Source organism: Cervus elaphus, chromosome 18 (genome assembly GCF_910594005.1).
Source record: "Cervus elaphus chromosome 18, mCerEla1.1, whole genome shotgun sequence".
Lineage (NCBI taxonomy): Eukaryota > Metazoa > Chordata > Mammalia > Artiodactyla > Cervidae > Cervus > Cervus elaphus.
Window position 1 is genome coordinate 79,431,571 of NC_057832.1, and position 26,325 is coordinate 79,457,895.

At 35.5% G+C, this 26,325-nt stretch overlaps 1 protein-coding gene across 3 annotated transcripts in view; it reads right to left on the reverse strand.

Annotated features, from left to right (window-relative positions):
- Positions 1-26,325, reverse strand: part of STK31 (serine/threonine kinase 31) — a 66,395-nt gene that overhangs the window by 38,126 nt on the left and 1,944 nt on the right. For all 3 annotated transcript variants that reach the window (XM_043873176.1, XM_043873177.1, XM_043873178.1), the window contains exons 2-11: positions 25,966-26,012; positions 25,825-25,877; positions 17,961-18,059; positions 13,775-13,849; positions 12,190-12,348; positions 10,004-10,362; positions 8,820-8,994; positions 6,624-6,739; positions 4,858-5,017; positions 1,864-1,986 (exon numbers count right to left, since the gene is read on the reverse strand). In XM_043873176.1, the coding sequence (XP_043729111.1) occupies positions 1,864-1,986; positions 4,858-5,017; positions 6,624-6,739; positions 8,820-8,994; positions 10,004-10,362; positions 12,190-12,348; positions 13,775-13,849; positions 17,961-18,059; positions 25,825-25,877; positions 25,966-26,012 (1,366 nt within the window). The remainder of the gene's footprint in view (positions 1-1,863; positions 1,987-4,857; positions 5,018-6,623; positions 6,740-8,819; positions 8,995-10,003; positions 10,363-12,189; positions 12,349-13,774; positions 13,850-17,960; positions 18,060-25,824; positions 25,878-25,965; positions 26,013-26,325) is intronic.

Genomic DNA, 26,325 nt, shown 5'->3' on the forward strand with positions numbered 1-26,325 from the left:
AGAAATGCTGGGCTGGATGAAGCACAACTGGAATCAAGACTGCCGGGAGAAATACCAGTAACCTCAGATATGCAGATGATACCATCCTCATGGCAGAAAGCAAAGAATTAAAGAGCCCCTTGATGAAGGTGAAAGAAAGAAGTAAAAAAAGCTGGCTTAAAACTCAAAATTCAAAAAACTAAGATCATGGCATCCAGTCCCACCACTTTATGCATGGCAAACAGATGGGGAAATACTGGAAACAGTGCCAGACTTTACTTTCTTGGGCTCCAAAATCACTACAGATGGTGACTGTAGTCATGAAATTAAAAGATGCCTGCTCCTTGGAAGAAAAGCTTTGACAAACCTAGACAGCATATTAAAAAGCAGAGACATTACTTTGCCAACAAAGGTCAGGTCCATATAGTCAAAGCTATAGTTTTTTTCAGTAGTAATGTACAGATATGTGAGCTGGACAATAAAAAAGGCTGAGCACTGAAGAACTGATGCCTTCAAATTGTGGTGCTGGAGAAGACTCAACCTGGAAAGTCCCCTGGATAGCAAGGAGAGCAAAGCAATCAATCCTAAAAGAAACTGGTCCTGAATATTCATTGGAAGGACTGACGCTGAAGCTGAAGCTTCAATACTCTGGCCACCTGATGCAAAGAGACAACTCATTGGAAAAGACCCTGATGCTAGGAAAGACTGAAGGCAGGAGGAGAAGGGGATGACAGAGGATGAGATGGCTGGATGGCATTACCGACTCAATGGACATGAGTTTGAGCAAACTCCAGGAGACAGTGAAGGAAAGGGAAGTCTGGCGTGCTGCAGTCCATGAGGTCACAGTCAGACACGACTGAGTGACTGAACAACAACATCTTCAACCAGGTGGACAGAAAGACACTAGTGCTCAGATGTCCCTTAATAACCTTTTCGCCAGTTTTCCAGCAAGCTTATCCCCTCCCCTACAGTCCAAAACAAGATAGCTAGTATTCAGCTTGGTATTAAAGATACTGTCAAAAGCAGTAAAAATTCAAAGATACATAAAATGTAGGAGTAGAAGAGGGTTATTCTGTTCAAATGATATAATCACATAGAAAGCTCAAAGAGTATCAACTAAAAAAAAACTAAAAAAGAGTTCAGCAGAGTTACCAGAAAAGCATCAATATATAAAAATCATTAGTTTCCCTCTATACCATCAAAAGAACAAGGGAATTGAAAGTAAGACAGCATTCACAAAAGGAAGCAGAAGTATAAACATCTTGGAGTTAAATGAAGAAAATGCATGAGGACTTACAGAGAAAATTTTAAACATCATTAAAAGATATAAAAGATCCCAATAAGCAGAAAGAAATACTATGCTAATAGGTGGAATGGAAACACTGTTGTGCTCATTCACTTCAAATTAGTCATTTCTGAGATGATAGGATTTGACTTAAGATAAGGTTCCACAATATCTTATGAGCTACTGTACTCTTATCTACAGATCTTAGAAGTCATTATCACTCAAGGATCAAGATCCCTCTCCCTAACTCTGACATAAAGGCTTTACTAGATTTTCTGCAGAAAAATGGCTAACCTGCTTGCTACTACTGCTCCTGTCTCTCTGAATTTTCCCAATGAATGCTGCTCTAACAAGCCTTATATGCCTGACTATTTTACCTTGCTTGCAGGATACGTACCTACAAACATATATATATAAAAACATATTAAATATATCAATATAAAATTTTAACATCATTAAAAAGAAACTAGGATTCATCAAAGAAAAGAAAAAGTTCTGCAGCTATCAGTACTGTCTGAAGTCTAAAGGCAAATGCTAATTTCACTTCTCAAATGGTAAACATATTTTAATGTATATTTAATATCTTTTAAAATTCCAACCTGCAATGTTTTTAAGCGTTTATTAAGAGAGAACTCATCAACTTCCAGAATAAAAACTTCTACTGCCATGTACAGCTTCTGTTGTACTTCATTTCTTTCGGCAATCAAAATATTCCCCTCACTCTGAAGGAAGGAAAAAGGGAATAACCATCATTAATATATCAGGTGTTTTTACACACTGACCTATATGAAAAGAACTGATCTCTTAAAACTAGCAAAATTTAACATTACATTCTCCAACATAGTAATATCTAAGACAAACCCCTCTCTTCTTAGATCACCAAACTGACAAAGTTTCTTTCCCTTAATTAGAAATAAGATTTAAATCCCACAATTCTGCTCTGTTCATCTTTACTTTTCCAAAACAATAAAATTTAAGAAAATTATACAAGTGTCTGTGACTAATTACATACTGCCTCCTTCCTACTCCCACCCCATGCTCAATTCCTTCATCTATTTATCTTTCAAGATTTAGTTAATCTCCAACAGGATAAAACCTTCAGTTCACCCAAGAAGCTATGCCTGGAAACAGATATGAGAGATATCCAAGAACCCTATGCATTAGCTCTATTATAGTTCTTAATAAACTATATTAAAACGACCCATTTATATATTTGTCCTATACCCGAAGTAGATAGAGGGATAGGACCACGTCTTAAATTTGTGTCTCTACTACTTGTAACAGAGGTACATACACTTAAAAGTCCGAATTTTAGAATATTCTTTTTTGTGTAAGCTCAACCAGACCTTTATATAACTAATTATGAAGACAAAAGAAAAGACTCTCTTTCGTCAAAAGTACACATGGTGGGCTCTTCTGGTGGTTCAGTGGTAAAGAATCAGTCTGTCAATGCAGGAGACACGGATTCAGTCTGGGAAGCATGCCATGGAGCAGCTAACTAAGTCCATGTGCCACAACTATTGACCCTGTTCTCTACAGCCCAGGAAGCACAACTACTAAAGCCCTGGTGCTCTATATAGCCTGTGCTCCGCAACAAGAGAAGCCACGCATCACAACTAGAGAGTAGCCCCCGTGTGCCAGAACTGGAGAAAAGTTTGTGCAGCAATGAAGACCCAGCACAGCCAAAAATAAATACACAAATAAAAAACGTTTTTAAAAGTACACATGGCAATCGAATTAAAGAATTGTGCAAAATATATAAATGAAAATAACAATTTTAAGACGCAAATTAAATACAAGGGAAATAAAAAGACAACTTTATCTGAGGGACAATCATGCCTCTGTCCTTAATAACCTATAGTAATCTACTCTTCAACCTGTCAAACGAACTATAGGGCAATAAAGCCCAAAAGAAGTCCTGAAACGGTAGCAGGAGTGGAGACAAACTGCTTTAGAAATCACATGCGTCCTACTAGAACACCAGATCTGACATAGTAAGTCCTTTTCCCCTCCATGTCCTGAATCACTTTCCTATTTTCAAATGACAAAAGTTAAAAAGCAGTTCTTTTTCAATTTTCATCTTACTACATGAAAATAATTGTGAAATATTTTAATGATGGCAGTATGGTTTAAATGGAAATAGACTACACTTTGCAATCAAGACATCTGGCTTCAAATTCCAGATTAACATTTAGAAGTATGTAATCTTGAGCAATTTCCTTAAACCCTGTGGGCCTCATTTTCCTGAGGAGCAAAAATGCCCATGTTTATAAAGTACCTATACATACGTGTTTCTAAAAGATTCAAAAATTATTACTTCTGTCACCTTTTGTTGTCTATCATCACAAGTGACCAGTAGAGGTCTAACGTGTAAAATAACCCAAATCTAATCCCCTAACCCAATTAAATATTCCTGGCATTTCCAAAGGCTTAGTTATCCTATTTACTTTTCTCATTCAGAGCCAGTTAGGCTGCCAACTGGCCAAACTAAGTATGACTAGGGAATAAGACTTTTAGGGTACAATCTTCAGAGGCAGAAACCACCAATACTTAAGACAGGACAACTCCAAACCCAAGTATAGAGCTCATAGGTACTATGGAAAGCTATGATTATTGTATCAGATATCTTATATGAAAAACATGGAGTTCCACTCAGCTGAGTATAATAAATAAAACTCCCACAGGAAAAAATAACCTACACTACCTACACTAATTTGTACCTACACTAATTAAGAATTCACATGAAATATTCCATTCTTCATATCCCTTCCCTACCCACATATAAAGAAAACGAAAGGAAAGCAAAGTCACTCAGTTGTGTCCGACTCTTTGCGACCCCATGGACTGTAGCCTACCAGGCTCCTTCATCCATGGGGATTTTCCAGACAAAGGCACTGGAGTAGATTGCCATTTCCTTCTCCAGGGGATCTTCTCTACCCAGGGATCAAACCCGGGTCTCCCAGATTGCAGGCAGGCGCTTTACCGTCTGAGCCACCAGGGAGGCACCCACGTATAACCACCTCTCAACGGATGGTTAAGAGAGCGTTTACCAGTAAGGCAGAGTCCTGTACTGGAGCACAAAGCACGCCCCTCCCACCAGAAGATCCACATTAGCAGGCGTGGGAGTCATTCCAGCTTATAAGCCTCATGCCCCTTAAAAACCATTCTCTTATAGGTATAGCTTCCAGGGTTCCTCAAGGAGTATGCCCAGTTGTTTAGTATTTGTAGTTTGGAGTTCCTCTTAATCCAGATACAATTTACCAAGCAGGGATTTTATTTACCTGAACAATGTTGCCAGTAACATGACTGAAATTTCAATTTATCAAATTACCAAGGGAACAGAGAGAGGTAAATTCTCAGACAAAAGGGGAAAAGATTTTGTTAACCCTTTTCCACAATCACTACTCATTTATCTTACCTTTCTTCTAAGGCAACAAAAGAAATCAAATTACTAATATGAAGATACTCCAAAAGTTAAAGATTTCATGTAAAGTATCATTACAATATCTGCAGTCCTTCTGCTTTTTTGAAAGATATTATCTCCTTATATTCAACAGATTAAAAATCACAATGGAGAAAAATTCTTGACCCACCACATTCTCACAAGTTTGAATCTTCTCCTGAGCCAGATTATATTCTGCCCAAATTAGCTCTAATTCATTCAAAGAAGCTGGGATAGTAAAGCGGTCTTCATCCAACACTTGTATAGCATCTGAAAGGTCATTTCCAAAACGAACACTGATACTGACACGTCTGTTTAAAAAAAAAATAGCAAAAGGAAAAGATCATGAAATGTTTAAGATGGTGTGAGAAAAAAATTACACAAATAGTAATTGTCAAAAGTTACTATTTACAACACTGGCTCTGAAGAGGTATTTTCTAAAACTATATAAAATCATAGATAACTTTGATACAAACGTTAACTAAAAATACATTTCACTGGGAAAAAATTAAGTATTTTATATAAAAAGCTTCAAAAGTGCAGAATTCAAATGATATAAAATTAGATTTGTAAATACCTCTTAAAAATGTTATATTTAAGCCAATTTTATCAAGATGAAGGCACAGAGTCCTTGTACCTTAAAAAGCAGACCAGCATTTGCATAATCTTAAAAAAAAATCCAAAAAATCCAAAAAAAAACCAAAAAACACCCCAACAAAGCAATCAGAGAGGCCAATTAGGAAAACCAAAACTCACCATTGTATTTGTTTTAGCTTCCAACTAGACTTCTACCATTCTAATAGCACACTATTTCCTCAAATACAGGTCAAAATATATTGAACTGTTTTGGTCTGAAGTCTGTCTCACAGCTTTGCCAGTGTAGTCACTTGGGCTGTGCACTAAAAGCTGATTAACTTCTAGAGAGACCTGATTACTCAAACTATTTAAAACCTATAAACCAGATGCTGACTGACAGATTTATACCAGAAAATAGATTCCCACTGGACAAAAGATGAACACGTAGTATTAATTGAAAGCAACATGTTAGTGTTTCCAAGTACAGGAGGAAATGGATTACTGGTTTAAGTTTTATGCATAGCAAAAAAAGAGAACTAGATTGTTTTGAGAACTATTTTTCCCACACTCCAGAAAAGGGTGAAAAATTATCCTTAACCAACAATAAAGAAATTTTCTATAAAGTAAAATACCTACATAATTCACATATACAATCTGAGACATGCTGTTTAAACTGCATGAGTCTTGCTAACCAAGTTCTTTTCTTCTGACTCCATGAAGATCATTTTTCTTCTAATTTAGGAAGACTACTTTTGTCTTTCTTTATACAGAGTATAAATAAGTAATTTGGATTACTGAAATCTACAGTTTCTGTATAGGACTGAAAATAACCCCAAGCAAAACAATGGGACCTAGTAGTTTTCCTTCAAACTATTACTTAGAAGTTGTGTTGACTTTTTAATTCCATTCTCATATATAACTTTAGGACACTATCATCCCACACGGTGACAACAGAACACTATAAAAACAGTATAAAATTTGTCTCAGGAGTAACTATCTTTAGTTTCCCTCTTTAAAATAATGAAAATACAAAGAATAAGTTTCAAGGTAAACATGAAGTGGGAGAGGACACGGACAAACCTATGGCTGATTCATGTTGATGTTTGGTAGAAACCAATGCAATAACTGAGCAACTATATATATATATATATATATATATATATATATATATGGAGAGAGAAAGAGAGAGAACCAGGAATAAAACCATCAAGGGTACCCACCTAAAAAATTAATTAATTTAAAAAAGAAAAACCAAAAATGAAAGGCATAGAAATTAAACAAAGCACAAACTAATCAGCATTTGTTTTAAACCATCCTCCTCAAAAATACACTTTTACCTACCTAATTTCTTTCAATATTTCAACCTTAGCTGCCAGATTTTTCATTCTGGTACCTATACAAGTCTTCAGAGTGCTTTCCAAACGTTTAGTCAAATCCATGGTAGTTGCTTTCTCTTGCTGAAGCAAAGAACAAACATATCTTATTCAGACCCACATAGGAAACTGTATTTCTACTGTTATTTAAATAATTTTTAGGTGTAACTAAAATTTTAAAGGATTTATGAGGGAGTGTTCCCTGAAAAATGCCACATATGAATTCAAGGGCTGGAGACTGAGTTCAACTACCAATGGTCAACGTCTTAACCAGGCCCAAGTAATGAAACCTTGACTTAAAAAAACTCAGAATGATGAGGTCTGGGGGAAGTTTCCAGACTGGTGAACAAATCCATGTGCTGGAAGAGTGACAGGTCCAGAGAATCCTCCAAACGATCTCCATCTCCACTCCCATCATAACTTCCCTTTTGTGTCTCTTCTTTTTGTATTTGGCTGTTCCTGAATTGTATCCTTTATAATAAAACTGTCACTATAAGTAAAGCACTTTCATGAGTCCTGACAGTTCTTACTGAATTACTGAATTGAGAGCAAGGTGTGGGAGTGGGTCATAGGAAGTCTTAAGCTGATAAGAAAGTTTTCTTTCTTAAAGTCAGAAAAAAGTGTGGGTAGCCTGGGACCTGATTTGTGGCTGGTGCCTGAATTGAGCTAAGTCTTGAGGGACTTAATCCTTGTGGAGTCTGAGATAACCCTTGGCATTTAGTGTCAAAAATGAACTGTAGGCCATTCAGTTGATGTTAGAGAAATGGCAACTCGTGTTGGGGTAACATATTGGTATTATAAAAAGTTATACATTTGAAGACTACACAGTATTCTGTGGAGGGGAGGGAACTGCCCTGAATCTGAGCAAACCTTGATACTTAACTTCATAAAAGGAAATACATGGAGATATAGCAGCCTGTTAAGCAACAATAGGATGCAGATGAAGCACTTCAAGAGATTTATCAAGCAAAATGCAATGTATAGGCCTAACTGGAAATCTCATTGGAAGAAACCAAACATAAAATGACATTCATGGAACAATATGGGAAATCTGAACACTGGATATTAAATGATATTATGGGCTTCCCTAGTGGCTCAGCTGGTAAAGAATCCTTCTGCAATGCAGGAGACCTGGGTTCAATCCCTGGATTGGGATGATCCCCTTGAGAAGGAAAAGGCTACCCACCCTAGTATTCTGGTCTGGAGAATTCCATGAACTGTATAGTCTGTGGGGTCACAAAGAGTTGGACACTACTGAGTGACTTTCACTTAGTGTGAACATAACTTAGTGAACTTAGTGAAGGGATTATTACTAATTTTTAAATGTAATTGTATTACGGTTATATCTCTTTTGAATTTCTTTTCTATTAGAGATACATAATACATTAAAGCATATACATTAAACTATTATGAATGGGATTTATTTTTTTTTTGTCATACATTGATATGAATCAGCCATAGATTTACTAGGAGGCATAGATTTTTAAAAAGACGGTTTAATAACTGTAAAAATTGGGTGATGGATACACAGTATTAATTCCTCAATTCTCTTTTTAAAATGTTTGAAAATTTCCAGAGTTAAAAAAATTTAAAGAACATAAAAGGAAATATAAATGAGAAATTAATAATCTTTCAAACATCCAATGAAATCCGAAGATCTTTAGTTTGCAGCATAAGAAAAAATTTCATCTATAAACAAGTATGAAGAAAGGAGGAGAGAATAAAGAGTAGGGAGAAGAAGGGAAGGAAAAAAAAGGAGACAGAAAAGTACAAAGACAAATAAGAGCAAATCAGAGCTTCCCTAATGGTCAGTTGGTTAAGAATCCACCTGCCAATGCAGGGCACATGGGTTGGATCCCTGGTCCATGAAGATCCCACATGCCTCAGAGCAACTAAGACCATGCACCACAATTACTGAAGCCTGTGCACCTAGAGCCCATGCTCAGAAACAAGAGAAGTCACTGCAAGGAGAAGCCTGAGTGTCGTCAGCTAGAGAGTAGCCCTGCTCCTCCCAACTACAGAAAGCCTGTGCACAGCAATGAAGATCCCAATGCAGTCAAATATAAATGAATGAATAAATCTTTTTTAAAAAAATAAGAGTAAATGAACACAATGATTTCCCAGTTGATCACTCTTTATCTTAAGCCACTGAAGCATACCATACCTTCAGCTCCTGAGCAGTCTGTTCTACTTTCAATTCTAACGCCTTGCACCTTTCAAGAAGAACCTCCTTCTCTGTTTTAAGTTTTTCATTTTCTTCAATCAGTTTCTGGTCCTGCTTAATTTTCGCCAGGCTGACATTAGACCCTAAATTAAAGTCACTGACAGCCAAATTTTCCCTATTAAAAACAAATTCACTCATTTTAAAAACCAAAATGTTTTAAGTGGGACAGAGATCAAAACTTAAAATTTGGATCTTTATACCATAATATATATGTGTGTGTGTGTATTTATGCATATATAAAGTTAATTTTGGAAACTCATCTATACCTAGTTTCAACATTAGAAAGCATTTTAATGCAAACTAGATTTTATAACTGAAGTCATACTTCAAAACAATGCCTCCTAATCTCAGAGAAATCATATTCCAACTTTTTCATATCATAATCAACTCCAGCAAAGAGAGTAAAAAGCATTTCTGTATCAGTTTCTTCCAATCTCTCCTCATTACCCCCACTCCATTCGACCGTTTAGTTCCTAAAGCACTGATAAGGTCCCAACAAAAAGCTTTACTACCCATGACATGGCATCATGGGCTAGATCATGATAAAGAAGTAAAAGGATGGTTTTGTACTTTAAAAAATCAAATCTGGCTTTCTGCTTCAAGTTTATAACTAAAAATTATCTAAAAAGTGAACATTTTTTGTTATAATCAAATTCCATCACAGTAAATTTTCACAGGAAGAAAAGAGCGCCTCTCTTTTGTTAAAGAGAAAAGGCAATTCCCTAAAACTCATTAAAATATTCTCAGAGCCATAGGAAAAACTTCAAAATTTATCTGAAGTTCTGTCTCTTGCCTGAATAATTTAGATTTAGAAGTAGATTTTTATGATAAATGTATTCAAAAGATGTGGAAAGAAGAGTTGGTATGTGAACTTCAAACAATTCAGGGATGATTTTTCTTTCAAAATGGCTTTTAACTAAAATATCCCTGTTAAAAAGGAATATTTTTTTTTCAGTGTGTTAGAGAAGAATACTGGTTTGAGAAAAACAGAAATAATCAGTATCATCCCTCAAAATCACTGACATAGTTGAGGACTCTAAAAACATAAGCCTTGACAACTATGACAAGAGCTTCTAACATAAATCAAAAATTAGGTAAGACTAAAAATCCCACTACAATCTTACTTTGAAAATGCCACATTATTTCCTGCATCATTTTCATTCTTCAAGTCAAGAGACATTCTCCCACTTAAGCGCCCCTTTGGCCGGGTGAAGGTTGACTGGCTTGATCTATGCCCCCACAAAGGAATGGGGCTTTTGAGGTTCCTGAGGACAAGCTGACCAGGATCTGATTTTTTTTCCTCACAGATATTAGTGCTGGAAGTGAGTCTGCATTTTTCTGCAAATCCTTTCTTAGCCACCTCTTCCCCAATATCTACATTGCCATACTCAGCCTGAGCAATTACTGTTCCATCTTGATAAGTAGCTTTAATTCTCATTTTAATTTCCTTTTCAAAAATCAAGCTCCCCAAAAAGGTTCTGCCCTAAAAAAGATAAGAAAAAAGAAGATATTAACCAGCTATACCAACATGTTTTTCTTCATTTATTTTTTTCTATTAATATCTAGTTTTTCCAATGATCATTATTTCTTCATTCTCAAATCTCTACAAAAGTGCTTTTACCTTGTTGGCTAAATACAAATATACTTCCTCATGTGTACACTATACTCCAATTACATATTTCATAAATCCTTTCCAGAAGAAGAGCTAAGACCTGTACAGGCATCTATATTTTTAAAGTGTACCAATTAAATACCCTAGAACAATCTCTTTAAATCAAACAGATTCTGTTGACCATTTTGGTCCTAACCAAATATAAAGGTGTCCTGAGGATATATAGCATGTAAAATTGAAATCAGGTATCTAGGAAAAAGCGAAAAATGTAGAAGCAGTGACAGATTTTCTTTTCTTGGGTTCTAAGACACTGGATGGTGACTGCAGCCGTGAAATTAGGAGATCCTTGCTTCTTGGAAGGAAAGCTATGACAAGCCTAGACAGTGTATTAAAACGCAGAGACATCACTGTGCTGACAAAGGTCTGTACAGTCAAAGCTATGTTCTTTCTAGTAGTCACGTGCAGATCTGAGAGTTGGACCATAAAGAAGGCTGGGAGCTGAAGAACTGATGCTTTTGAGTTGTGGTGCTGGAGAAGACCCTTGGGAATCTCCTGGACTGCAAGGAGATCAAACCAGTTCTAAAGGAACTAAATCCTGAATATTCATTGGAAGGACTGACGCTGAAGCTGAAGCTGCAGTACTGTGGCCACCTAACGCGAACAGCTGACACACTGAAAAACCCCGGTGCTGGGAAGACGGAAGGCGAGAGAAGATGGCGGCAGAAGACGAGACGGCCAGACAGCATCACGTGACTCAACAGACATGAATTTGAGCAAACTCGGAAACAGTGAACAGGGAAGCCCATCAGGTCACAGAGTTGGACACAACTTGGTAACTGAACAACAACACAGTTCTAGGTATAGAAATGTTTCTTATAAGTAACTATAGTGCAGACAAAACTACACCCAGTGACCTAAAAGATTCTAAAAACCAAACAAATAAGAGGCAAAGAGAAGGTTTCAAATTATATTGTTCCTCCTAGCACTGATTATTTTCACATAAGTCATTTGAGCTGCTGAATATAAAATATTTATCTGATTACTCTGCAGTGTAACATTCCTTCAATAGCAGTATCAGTTACCAAAAGAATATCATTTTTGCACAGATTTAAAAGGAGGTAGGATTCCTGTTAAGACTACCACTGAAATTATGAGGTCTTCCAGAATCAGGTTGCTAACCTAAAATTTAATGGAAATGAATACAAACTGGAATCTAGATTAACAGAAATGTCACTGCCAATTACTATGTTGAACAGTGTGAGCCTCTGCCAAGAAAATAAAATCTGATTAATTTACAACTCTGCTTATTTCAAATTTGTAATATTTACAGCCTCAGCTAAAGGTCACTTTTATACAATAAATATTTTCTCAAAAGCAAAAGATAACAATAATTATACACATCATTCTCTCAATCATAAGACACTATTCTTTGAAGCTTTCTCATCAGAAGAAACTATTTACATTTATTATATAAGTGTATACACACAAACACCAGTCTTATCTAGAATGTGTATTCTAGCAAAGATGAGCACAAATATACTATTATATAATTGCTTCTGAATTATTCCATAATTTCACATTTGTCACTAATTTATACAAGCTTTCATATTACAGAAAATTAATGGATTTTAACCATATGTTTTTTCAAGCACATAGTTTTCTCTCCATTAACAAAAATATTTTAAATCTGTGACTTGCCTGATCAAACTGGGTAACTTCTTGGCCAGAAGGGATCTGTAGTCCCCAAAGTCTATACTTTTTGGCAACACTAGAAAATTGCAGATCCAAAGGAATCTCTACTATATCCGATCGATTCAGAATTTCTGTATTTCCATAGTCAATATATCTCACCAGACACTGGAAAATAATCAGATAAATGCTAATACAGAACTTAAGTATCTAAAAAAAAAATCACATATTTGCTGCTTTTTGTTAATTACCTGTAAATCATGATAGCATTTTACCTGAAATTGTTTAAATGCATTCAGAAACAAGAGCTCCAGCAATATCCTCAAAATACAGAAAACCCATAGTCCATGAGATCCCAGGGATTTTTCTATTTGGTACTAGTTCAGCTTGTACCAAACAGTACTATTTCCAACAGTACCATTTCTCATTTTGATTTTTTTAAACAATGGTATTTAAATAAATTCAAATTGGAAACAATAAAATCTGAAAAGAAAGGCAAACTTTTATGAAACTTTGATAAACTTAACTCCAGCTATTAGACCTTGGAAATGAATCAAATTCACCCTTTCCTCCAGCTCTATATCTATAAAAGGTAAAAAAGATAAATAGTTTATCACAAGGTCAAAAGCCATTTTGCCCTTAATTTAAAAAGTTAAAGCCAAACCAAGAGCAAACACAAAATATGATTTCCAGTTGTCAAACTGTGGGGAATAGGTCTATTTTACTAAGATAAATCATTACCTATGACAAGAATAAATCACGAGATTTTAAAAAATGTATTTGGAACATTACTCAAAGTGTTTCATCTTATTGTATTGCACCAAGAACAATATTTACAAAATATTATATATTATAAAATATTTTTAAGTCCAGGAAAGCAGACATTTAAAAAAAATAGTAAAAGAAACCCTATAGAGATGCTTTTACACAGCTTGAGATGCCCAATTGCCACCAAACAACTATTTAGAATCCTATCTCCACAAATTCCCTTAAAAATATTCTGGAATTTCACAATGTAAAAGACAAAATAGTTAATGCAAAGAAAACTCATCACATTTAACCAAGGCACAAGAGAGAGGCAAGCAAGTCTTCACTATTAACAACATGCAAGTCTACTAAGTAAAATATAAACATAATTTCAAATCAAATGTTCTTCTTATACTCAATCTTAATAGAATAAACTTTAACTTACTCAGAAGACTCAAACTTAATTATTAAGAACTAAAATACAAAGAACCAATTGGTCACCAAAAATAATCCACAAATTAGGTAATCTATTCTTTGATAATCTGGGGTGATTATATGACAACTTAAAATCAGAAGAATATTTCTGAATCTAACTTTGACTTTTGTAAGCACTTCATTTCTTTTGTGCTCTGGGGGGGATGTATGTTTTAATCAACTTACATGTTATTCAACCATATTTTTTAATTAATTAATTTATTTTAATTGGAGGGTAACTACAATACTGTAGTGGTATTCAACTATATTTTATACTACTATGAATAAGCAATGAAAGGCTAAATAAGCACCAAATTTTGGAATGAAAATAAATATTCCTCATGGCAAAAAAAAGTTGAACACTCGTTCTTGCCTTTTCATCGTTGATGACTTTCAGTACTTGGCATCTGTACCAACATTTATCTTCAGAAAATAATCCACCATAAATCTACAGACAGAAAAAGAAAGCAAAATTATCTGGCACTTTAATGAATAGTAATGCTAAGAAGATCAGCTCATTTACTAGGCACTTTATGTATAATAACTTATTTTATTCTCACAACCCTATGAGGCAGGTACTTTGTTTTCACCATTGTATGCCCAAAGTCACAAGCTAGTAAGCAGCAGAACCAGTTCAAACTCAGGCAATTGACTTTAGAGTCCATCATATTATTCTGCCGCTCCAAAAAAGAAAAAAGAGAAGACAAAAAGCATAAAAACCGAAAACTCAAAAAAAAAAAAAAAAGCACCGATGTCAAAGACTTAAAATCATGCTGTTTTGATGTCTGAAGACATTAATTGCTCTTAAAACACAAACATGCCAAGGTACATGCCACCTAACTGTAATTCTCGACCATTATAAGATCCCTACGTTCAACCGGCCAAAAAAGATTCTCACATTTTTTACTTCATATAGAAGGACGTTGATATTATTTAAAAGGAAATAAATGATATTAGATAATATCCTTAATACTGAACCTTCATTTATTTTAAATCTATATCTTAATTTAATGATGTTTAATAAAAGAACAAAGAAAAATTTACCTACTTTAAGTCAGTGTCTCAACCGCAGCACTATTGACACTTGAGACAGGATAATTCTTTGGTGATGCCGGTGATACCACCACCTCAACGGACATGAGTTTGAGTAAACTCCAAGAGCTGGCGATGGACAGGGAGGCCTGGTGTGCAGCAGTCCGCGGGGTTGCAAAGAGTGCAACACGACTGAGTGACTGACCTGAACTGAATTCTTTGGTGGGGGGGAGGGAGAGGTCTTCTCTCCTACACGTTGTAAAATGTTTAGCATTCTACATGTTTAGCATTCCCCACCCCTCCGCCCCCTGCCTCTACCTATAAGATGCCAATAGCCTTCCTTCCAGTTGTGACAAACAAAATTATTTCCAAATGCTGACAATGTCCCCTGAGGGTGGAAATGGGAGATACAAAGTCATCCCAAGTTGATAATTACTTTAAATCATACATTCTTAATGGGAGAATGGGAGAAATAATATCCCTAAGGGAGTGAATATTGGTTTCTGGAGTGTGGAGGAGAAATCTTAGATATTACAGTGGTTTGTAGCCCTCCCAAGTTCAACCCTACCTGACAACATAAATAGATATGCAGTGTATCTGGAGTGTTAAATGTCTTGCAGAGAGGAGACCCATTGGCAGGAAAAGTGCCTTAGAAGGGCAAAATGAAAAAAAGGATTACTTTGTATTCTAAAATAAGGATCTACCACAATCCATTAATTATTCCAATATAGGTAACAGTTAAGAAGGTGGGCTCTGTAAGTTTAAATATTTGATCCACCATTAACTAGCTGGTGACTTTCATAAAGTTATTCTAGCTGTGTCTCAATTTCCAAAAAAAGAAAAAACAAGTATCTGCCTCACAGGGCTGCTGTGAGGATTAAATAATTTGGTAATAATTTGAGTGAGGATTTAATGAGTTAGTAGCAAAGTGCTTAGAACACTGTCTCTGTCTCACGGAGGCTAAGACTCAAATGCTAGCTATCATCATCATGACTACTACTACTGTATGTATTAAATGATATTTAGCTAATCTCCATTTTTGCCTATTACAAATAATGCTATACTGAATATCTTTGTACAGACATCTTTGTGTACTTCCTGTACTTAAATGTCCAATGGGTAAATTCTTGGTAGAGAAGTTGATGCGTCCATGATTACAGGCATTTACTGTTTTGAAAAGATGATTAACACTCATATATAGCCATCTGATTTAAAACAAAGATTCCAATACAATTCAACAAAGAAAGGATCATCATTTCAATAAACGGGGCTGATATAATTGAATATTCATATGGAAAAAGATTAAGTGTGATCTCTACTTGAAATCAGGGGCTTCCCTGATAGCTCAGTTGGTGAAGAATTTGCCTGCAATGCAGGAGACCCTGGTTCAATTCCTGGGTCAGGAAGATCCACTGAAGAAGGGATAGGCTACCCACTCCAGTATTCTTGGGCTTCCCTTGTGGCTCAGCTGGTAAAGAATTCGCCTGCAATGTGGGAGACCTGGGTTCAATCCCTGGGGTGGGAAGATCCCCTGGAGAAGGGAACGACTACCCACTCCAGTATTCTGGCCTGGAGAATTCCATAGACTATAGTCCATGGGGTCACAAAGAGTGGGACATGACTGAGCTACTTTCACTTTCTACTTCAAATTACAACCAAAAATTTATTGGAGATAAACACCATAGCCCTAAAAGCAAAAACTTCTGGGGAAAAACAAAATTGGACAATATAGTCAAGGCCTTGGGCTAAGAAAGATATCTTATGTTGGAAACAGAAAGCAGAAGCCAAAAAAGAAAAATTAAATAGATTTCAAATGTTATTAACAAAGTGAGTAGGGAAGCCATGGACTAAGAGAAGACATTGGCAATACGTGTAAGACAAAGGATTCATTTCCAGAATATATAAAGAACACAAGCAGTTGTCCCTTGGTATCCACAGGGCACTGTTTCCAGGACCCCCCTCAGACACTAAAGTCCCTTATATAAAATGTCACCGGTATGTGGCAAATTCAAGTTCTGCTCGTTGGAATTTCCTGAAAAATTTTTGGAGTGTTTCTAACCTGCAGTTGGGTGAATTCATGAACGTGGAATACATAGATAATGGAGGCCCAACTGTATAGAACTTCCTATAAATCAATCAAGACAAATAACCTTGAAAACTGGAAAAAGATCTAAATAGGTACTTCACAAAAGATATCCAAATGGCTAATAAAACTTGTAAAACTTGAAGAGCATGCTTAAGCTCAGATTCCTAAAGTAAATAAAAGTAAAATCACAAAATAACATTACACACCCACCAGAAATGGCTACTATTAAAAAGACTGACAATGTAAAGGGTTGGTGAGAACACAGAAGAACTGGAACTCTCAAACTTTGCTAGTAAGGATGCAAAGTGGTTCAATGCTTTGCCAAACTGACTGGCTGGTACCTACTAAAGTGAAAGACACCTACTCTGTGACTTGGCAATTTCACTCTTAGGTATATACGCAAAATAAATTAGTTAAAACATCCATCAGAAGTCTTGTACAAGGAGTTCACAGCAGTTTCATTCACAGTAGCCAAAAAATACAAACAAACCAAATGCCCAGCAAAGGAGAAGAGATTAATTTTGGTGTATTTTATACATCTGGGCTTCCCTGGTAGCTCAGATGGTAAAGAATCTGCCTGCAATACAAGAGACCCAGCTTTGATCCCTGGGTCAGGAGGATCCCCTGGAGAAGAGAATCCCAACCCATTCCAGTATTCTTGCCTGGAGAATCCCATGGACAGAAAAGCTTGGCAGACTACAGTTCATAGGGTCTCATAGAGTTGGACAAGACTGAGCAACTAGTATTTTCACTTTCATACACTGAAATACTGCATAGGTTGAAAAAGAACAAACATACAATAATATGGATAAATCTCAGAAATTATGTGGAACAAAAGAAGCCATACATACACAAAAGAGTATATATATTGTGTAATTTAAGAATAGGCAAATGAACCTATGGGGACAGAAGTCATAATCATGGTTACCTCTGTTAGAGGACCACTGACTAAGAACCGGCTGAGAGGGCCTGAGTGAACTTTCTAAGCTGACAGAACTGAATCTCGACCTGGGTGGTGATCACAAAGACGCATACATGTGAAAAACTCATCAAGCTGTGTGCTTAAAAGACACATGCTGCACTGTAAATTATGTCAATTTAAAAATACATGTGCATATATATATTGTCAAACTGTTCTCCATAAACATATCTCTTATAAATTTTTGTGAATCAGGGTCAAGAACAAGGATTCTATTATGTTCACCACCATTCCATTCTTTCACCACTGTGTTAAGCAGCAGTGTTTAACACAGTGTCTGGTAGATAGCAAATAGTTCATAAGTATTTTTGAAAAAATAAATTTATAATGAGTGTAGTCTATACAAATTCTAAAAACATGCCTCTTTCTTCAAATATAACAAAAATTCCAAAATCTATAAAATCTAAGATCAGGAAAGCTAATAGGAAAGATGGAATAATTGTATCCAAGAATATGGCTCACCTTCTTTGGATCAAGATTCCCAAAAACTGAATTGGCAAGGGGACAGACTTCAGACAGTGAACAACCAATCTTCATAATATCCTTATTTCTACTGATACTCTAGAAGGAAGGACAGACACAAACTCAGTAAAATATTATTAATACTTGCAATGGTATGCAAACAAGGGTTCCACTATGCATGATACTTAAAAGATTTTGGAGCATTAGAAATTAAATAAATTCTCACATCATCACTTTTCATCATTCAAGTGAGTTCTTTACTAGAAATGGAACTAGGCTATAGAAAATTTTTACCTCCCAATGAGTTCAAATTACATGGAATTCAAAATTAGATACTAAATATTATTAATATCATATGAACTTTGTCTCTGGATTTTACTTTAGATGAAATCCTAACTGCTCAAAATAAGTACCATATTTTAGTCAAGTGACATGGGTCTTCTCACATATTTGTTGTTGTGTAAAGGAAAAAGATGTAAAACTGATTTCAAAATGTATAGGTTCCTCTACATAAACACTGTTATCTACTTAGTAAATTTATTTCTCACAGGTGCATGGGTTAACGATTTTGAAACTACTTTAGATGTATACGAGGATTGAACAAATAAGTAAATATATTGTATATAATGAAAGCGGGCAGAAAAATACAAATAGGGAAGGCAGGCTAGAATGAACCTGCAATGTTAGATTACAATTGCAAAGTATCAGTAAGAATTCATGTATATATACACACATATGTATGCTAGCACACATATGTTTATGTGTGAATATATGTATATATGAAAGAAATACACACAGATAAATATAGATATGCACATGTGTTAGTTATATGTATTTGTATTTTTGTATTATATTGATAAATGTATTTCCTAGCTCTGTCTGCTAAGAGGAACTAGAAGCAATAATACTCAAGTAGTGATAAGCACACCTAGAACCCAGATCTTGATTTCTAAACACCATTCACTGATAAAAGGAACAAGATTTCTTTGGAGCGTGGGTGATTCCAGGGCTAGGACAGGGAAATAAATAATGATCCTGGAATATCTGGTGATGCCAAAAAGTAAAGAAATATTCAAAAAAAGAATGGGTGTAGCTTAAATGATACAGTAGTCAATGTAAACGATCTCCTAATGGCCAAAGTTAGAACAATGTAAACAACAAAATAAATGACAGTACTAGATTATAACCCACAGGTTTATATCAATATAAATAATTGACTAAACAAATAAAAGGTGGTGAGGAAACAACTCTTCCTTAATGAGTAATTCCAATTAATAAATGCAGAAGGAATGAGGAAAACAGAAAATCATCATCAAAGACCATAGTCATAAATAAAATATCTGTGGGTAAAAGATTTAAGAAAAACAAGATTCAGTTCAGTTCAGTTCACTCAGTCGTGTCCGACTCTTTGTGACCCCATGAATCACAGCACACCAGGCCTCCCTGTCCATCACCAACTCTCGGAGTTTACCCAAACTCATGTCCATCGAGTTGGTGATGCCATCCAGCCATCTCATCCTCTGTTGTCCCCTTCTCCTTCTGCCCCCAATCCCTCCCAGCATCAGGGTCTTTTCCAATGAGTCAATTCTTTGCGTGAGGTAGCCAAAGTATTGGAGTTTGAGCTTCAGCATCGTCTCAATGTATCTTCTTCTAAAACACTCATTACTTACAAAAGGAAAAACAGTAACTTAACAATTAAGAATCGTAGCAGTTATCCCCTTAACAAAGTGGATCAAGGTTAATATCACCAATAAAGAAATATCTCAATATTATAAGTCCTCAATATGACATAATTCTAGTACATCACACTGTAGTATGTACTGTAGTGCTACCGTCCCTTCTGTAGTACTACTGCCCATTTGTTTATGAGAAACCATAAACAAATACAAACTGAGGGATCCTCTATAAAATAACTAACCAGTACTCATTAAAAATGGCAAAATCATGAAAGAAAAAGTATAAAAGAACTACCAAATGTTGGATGAGACTAAGGATACATGACAACTAAATAAAATGTGAGATCTTGAAGCAGATCCTGGAATAGAAGCAAAAAGAAAATAAGAAAAAAACTGGTGGAATTTGAATTAGGGCTGCACTTAAGAGCTACTAGTACTGTACCAGTGTCAATTTCCTGACTGTAACCACTGTACTATGGTTATGTAAAATGTTAGAAACAAGGAAAGCTAGGTGAAGGGTATAATATTGAAAATAATTTTACAACTTTCCTGTAAGTATAAAGTTATTTCAAAGTAAACTGTTAAATACATACATTCTTTAAAAATATATCAATAACACAGTCAATAAGGCTAGAAAGAATATGATTATCTTCGATAAATGAAAACAAACTCTTGAGTTTCTACATACAGTAAAAATGTGAAGTGAATTCAAACTGACCCCAAAACACACTGGAATCAATCTTTAATAATCCCCAGGAATGAGCTCTCTAAAGTTCAGAATACACCAAAACATTTTACATAATTAGATTTTGTAGGTATATGGGCTAGCATAAACGGAAGCTCTTTTTTCAAATGTCAAATACTTAAGATTTGTCCAACTGCTACTCAGCAAACTAGGCCTACTCAAATTTCCGAAGTGTTCTCAAGTAAGTGGCTTAAATGGCAGAAAATCCAAAGTGGTAGAAAAACAGAGAATACATGTGAGCAGATCTTCATCTCGACCTGCCTCCATTATATTTCTAAATCTCTATTTACTCTTCATCTACAGCCTATCAAAACCCTAATCAAATGTTATAAATAGCTTTTTTCTGCTATATTCTTTCTGTAGAATTATTGTTTTATCGTTGCCTTTTCTGTTACACAGGATGTACACATCAGGTGTTAAAAAGTACAAAACATCTTACAACTGAGCAGGGGAGGAAATTACACTGAAAATTAGCATCATGCAGCATTTTTCAGAAAAAAAAGGTGACTAAAGTGGGTTTTCAGGAAAAAAAAGTGACTATTAAATTACATCTAATATTTGATACTATGAGATCCAATACAATTATACAAAATATGTTAACATCAAATAATAAAACCAAAATTAAGATAGCAAAAAAGTCTTTTTTATAGGAAAATACTCTTGAAGCAAGCATGTAACTGACCATTCTTTTTAAAGAAAATCCACTGCATGCAAAATTATCAACCTCCAGAAAAATCACACATACCAAGTCTATTCTCACAAAGTATACCACATGCACACTTGGAAAACACAAAATTAAAACAACTGTAAGCAACAGGGTGAGCTTCATGTTTATAAGAATATGAAAAGTCCTTTCATGCTTAGCACTGCTATATAAAGAAATGTCTTTTGAAGTGAAATTCATGAAATGTCCCCCTGTTGGGACCACACTTTACAAAAATACTGTGTTCTTGAAATGACCTGGGCTTCCCAGGTGGCACTAATTGTAAGGAACCTGCCTGCCAATGCAGGAGACATAGATGTGGCTTCAATCCCTGGGTCGGGAAGATCCCCGGGAGAAGGAAACGGCAACTCACTGAAGTATTCTTGCCTGGAGAATGCCACGGACAGAGGAGCCTCGTGGGTTACAGCCCATGGGGTCGTAAAAGAGTAGAGCAATTTTTCACCATTGAGGGTAATGCTTGCTGTGGGTTTGTCATATATAGCTTTTATTATGTTGAGATATGTTCCTTCTATTCCTGCTTTCTGGAGAGTTTTTATCATAAATGACTGTTGAATTTTGTCAAAGGCTTTCTCTGCATCTATTGAGATAATCATATGGTTTTTATCTTTCAATTTGTTAATGTGGTGTATTACATTGATTGATTTGCGGATATTAAAGAATCCTTGCATTCATGGGATAAAGCCCACTTGGTCATAATGTATGATCTTTTTAATATGTTGTTGAATTCTGTTTGCTAGAATTTTGTTAAGGATTTTTGCATCTATGTTCATCAGTGATATTGGCCTGTAGTTTTCTTTTTTGTGGCATCTTTGTCTGGTTTTGGAATTAGGGTGATGGTGGCCTCATAGAATGAGTTTGGAAGTTTACCTTCTTCTGCAATTTTCTGGAAGAGTTTGAGTAAGATAGGTGTTAGCTCTTCTCTAAATTTTTGGTAGAATTCAGCTGTGAAGCCATCTGGTCCTGGGCTTTTGTTTGCTGGAAGATTTCTGATTACAGTTTCGATTCCCTTGCTTGTGATGGGTCTGTTAAGATCTTCTGTTTCTTCCTGGTTCAGTTTCGGAAAGTTATACTTTTCTAAGCATTTGTCCATTTCTTCCAAGTTGTCCATTTTATTGGCATAGAGCTGCTGGTAGTAGTCTCTTATGATCCTTTGTATTTCAGTGTTGTCTGTTGTGATCTCTCCATTTTCATTTCTAATTTTGTTAATTTGGTTCTTCTCTGTTTCTTAATGAGTCTTGCTAATGGTTTGTCAATTTTGTTTATTTTTTTCAAAAAACCAGCTTTTAGTGCAACTAGTACAGCCACTATGGAAAACAGTGTGGAGATTTCTTAAAAAACTGGAAATAGAACTGCCATATGACCTAGCAATACCACTCCTGGGCATACACACTGAGGAAACCAGATCTGAAAGAGACATGTGCACCCCAATGTTCATCGCAGCACTGTTTATAATAGCCAGGACATGGAAGCAACCTAGATGCCCATCAGCAGATGAATGGATAAGGAAGCTGTGGTACATATACACCATGGAATATTACTCAGCCGTTAAAAAGAATTCATTTGAATCAGTTCTAATGAGATGGATGAAACTTGAGCCCATTATACAGAGTGAAGTAAGCCAGAAAGATAAAGAACATTACAGCATACTAACACATATATATGGAATTTAGAAAGATGGTAATGATAACCCTACATGCAAAACAGAAAAAGAGACACAGATGTACAGAACACACTTTTGGACTCTGTGGGAGAAGGCGAGGGTGGGTTGTTTCGAGAGAACAGCATGTATATTATCTATAGTGAAACAGATCACCAGCCAAGGTGGGATGCATGAGACAAGTGCTCGGGCCTGGTGCACTGGGAAGACCCAGAGGAATCGGGTGGACAGGGAGGTGGGGGGGGGGGCATCGGGATGGGGAATACATGTAACTCCATGGCTGATTCATGTCAATATATGACAAAACCAACTGCAATGTTGTAAAGTAATAAGCCTCCAACTAATAAAAATAAATGAAAAAAAAAAAAAAGAGTAGGGCAGGACTGAAGCGATTTAGCATGCATGTGTTCTTGAAATGAGATTACAGACTAAGAGCATCTTAGCAATGTCATCTTGAATTTTTTTAATTTTTAGAATTTTATCAAAACATATCAAAATTTCATCAAACACTAAAAGATGTCCCTTAGATGCACAGGAGTCATTTAAAAATTTTTTTCCTAGAAACAACATACAAAGGAGAAGCACAGTTATTCCCAACCATCCTTCTGGAAGATGTTTCCCAAGTTTGAGAAGGGTCTTCTCTTCTTACTGACTGTTTTTGGCCTTAGCATGTGTTAAGGTACAAGATTTCAGGTTAGCTGACCGAGGAAATCTCTTATTACAACTGTCGAAGGGGCACACAAAGGGCCTGTCTCCAATATGGATTCACACATGTGTGCACAAACAATTTGTTTCTTGAAAAAAAAATCATCTGATTCATATGGACACTTTAGTAGTTTTAGTTCTTAATCTTTTCACTCAATTAAGACATGCTTTCTCTCTTTTTTAAATGTGTTTAAATTTCTACAGGGGCCTCAACTTCATGGTTGAAATCAGAGATTCGAAAATTATGAGTTCTGCTGTTTTGGTAAACAAAATTTTATTTACAGATATACCTATTTATTTATATATTGTCTCTGGCTGCCTTTGCACTACAATGGCAGCTTTTGTAGAGCTGAACAGTTGCAAAAGAGCCATAAGCCTTAAAATACTTACTATCTAACATATACAGAAAAAGTTTGCTGACATCTGGTTTTAATCATGATTTCAAATTCAGGCTACAAATTCACATAAATGTCAATACAAATCAAGTCTAGAGCTGCACTGACCAATACAGTAGCCAATTCTTACTTGAAATGTGGCTCATCTGATTTAAGTTGTACTGTAAGTCTAACATATACACTGGGTTTTGAAAATTTACTATGAAAAAAGGAAAATAAAATATCTTGTTAACATACTTGTGTTCATTACATTTTAAAAAGATATTTAGGATGTGCTGAGTTACATAAAATGTTTTCATTAAAATTGATCTTGCCTGTTTCTTTTTCATTTTGAATGTGTCTTTTAAATTTAAATTAACTTATATGGCTCAAATTATATTTCTACCAGACAGTACTGGTCTAGAAAATCTTATTTAATTGAGATAGTAAATGTTGTTCCTATTTAATAAGCTTAAAAATATCATTTATCATCCAACACTGGACACTGCTGAGAGAGACGCAGGTGCTATTAATGCAGAGACAATGGGGACATGGGCAAAGAACCAGAACATGTGGGCACCCTTTAGAAAATGTGTCCATAAGCCAAGATACAAATTTGTTGAACATTTTCTATGAATATCACACTTCTAAAATATGTTTTCTAAATAATTTAAGAAGTCTGAGTTAATCATATTTCATCTTTAACCTTTCTTTTTCATAAATCCTGTTTCCCATGTTGCCCACACAAAAAGGAGTTCTCGGGTTGCAGAAGTACACAGAAATGTTACTCCCTTCCCTCTCATATCACACAGCTCATAAACTTAAAAGTTACTGAGTAACTGTACATTAGAGAGATTCACCTTCTTAAATTCTGGAACATAAGCACTTTGGTGCTTCGCCTTCTATTTAAAATTGAGTAAACTTATTTGCCTTGAAGACTGCCAATATAAAATTATAAATGTTCCGTTAGTACTTTCAATTATATGATGAGAAAGATATTGTACCTCAAAAAAAAAAAGATATTGTACCTCAAATTCAAAATTAAGCCAACAGAAAAAAGACAGAAATTTAAAAACAATATCACTTAAGAAATTTAACAGTATCGCTTGCTCCTTGGAAGAAAAGCTATGACCAACCTAGACAGCATAGTAAAAAACAGAAACATTACTTTGCCAACAAAGGTTCATATAGTCAAGGCTATGGTTTTTCTAGTAGTCATGTATGGATGTGAGAGTTGGACTATAAAGAAAGCTGAGTGCGAAGAATTGAAGCTTCTGAACTTCAGTGTTGGAGAAGACTCTTGAGAGTCCCTTGGACGGCAAGATCAAACCAGTCAATCCTAAAGGAAATCAGTCCTGAATATTCATTGGAAGGACTGATGCTGAAGCTGAAACTCCAATACTTTGGCCACCTGATACGAAGAACTGACTCATTTGAAAAGACACTGATGCTGGGAAAGACTGAAGGCAGGAAGAGAAGGGGACAACAGAGGATAAGATGGTTGGATGGCATCACCGACTAGACGGACATGAGTTTGAGTAAGCTCCAGGAGTTGGTGATGGACGGGGAAGCCTGGCGTGCTGCAGTCCATGGGGTCGCAAAAAGTCTGACATGGCTGAGCCACTGAATTGAACTGAATCACTTAAGAAACAATTGCATCCAAGACCTCTAGATGGAGCTGTAACTTCACAAATACAAGTTTCTCAGCATCTTCAGTAATTTATGCAGTCTAGATTGCTGATGCTAAATTAAGTGTAATTTTAAAACCTCACACTCATAATTCTGATATTAAGTTCAATTTTTAGCCATTTGTCTTCTAATAATGCCCTGTGTTAAATAATGTTCAATAAAAATTAAGCATGAAAAATAACAATGACATATATATATATATATTACAGGGTTTCTATTTTCATTTTTGTTGGGGAGGATCTGGGTTAGTGGAGGAAGAGGTGGGAGAGGAAATAAATCAGGCTACTATTTTACCTGGGCCCAAAATGTTACTGCGTCTTCCACATGACTTCCAACCACATCTTCAACTAAAATCAAATTACAATGCAAAGAAAATTAGAAATTAATCAACATCATCTAACTCTTACATACAAAAATAATTTTTAGTGTCAGTACCTTTACTGCAGTGTTTATCTTCCTCCATTTGGACAATTCCTGAAAAACTAAAACAATTCAATACTCTGAATTAGGTTCTATTAATCTGGCCATTAACAGTGAATTAAAGACAAAACTATATAACGTTCAAATTCCTTCCTCTGTGTATGTTTTGTCCCAAATAAAGTTATCAAAATCCAAACTCTATACTAAAAACAACCTCAAAGATATTTTCTGCAGTATTTATTTTGTTTTGAGTGTATCTTGCAATTTCATCACATGCAATTTCTATCTTTGAAATTATGTCTTTAACCAAACTTTTACAAATTTACACTGAATAGTATAATTGATGCACACTCTTTTCAGTTACATAAATATTTC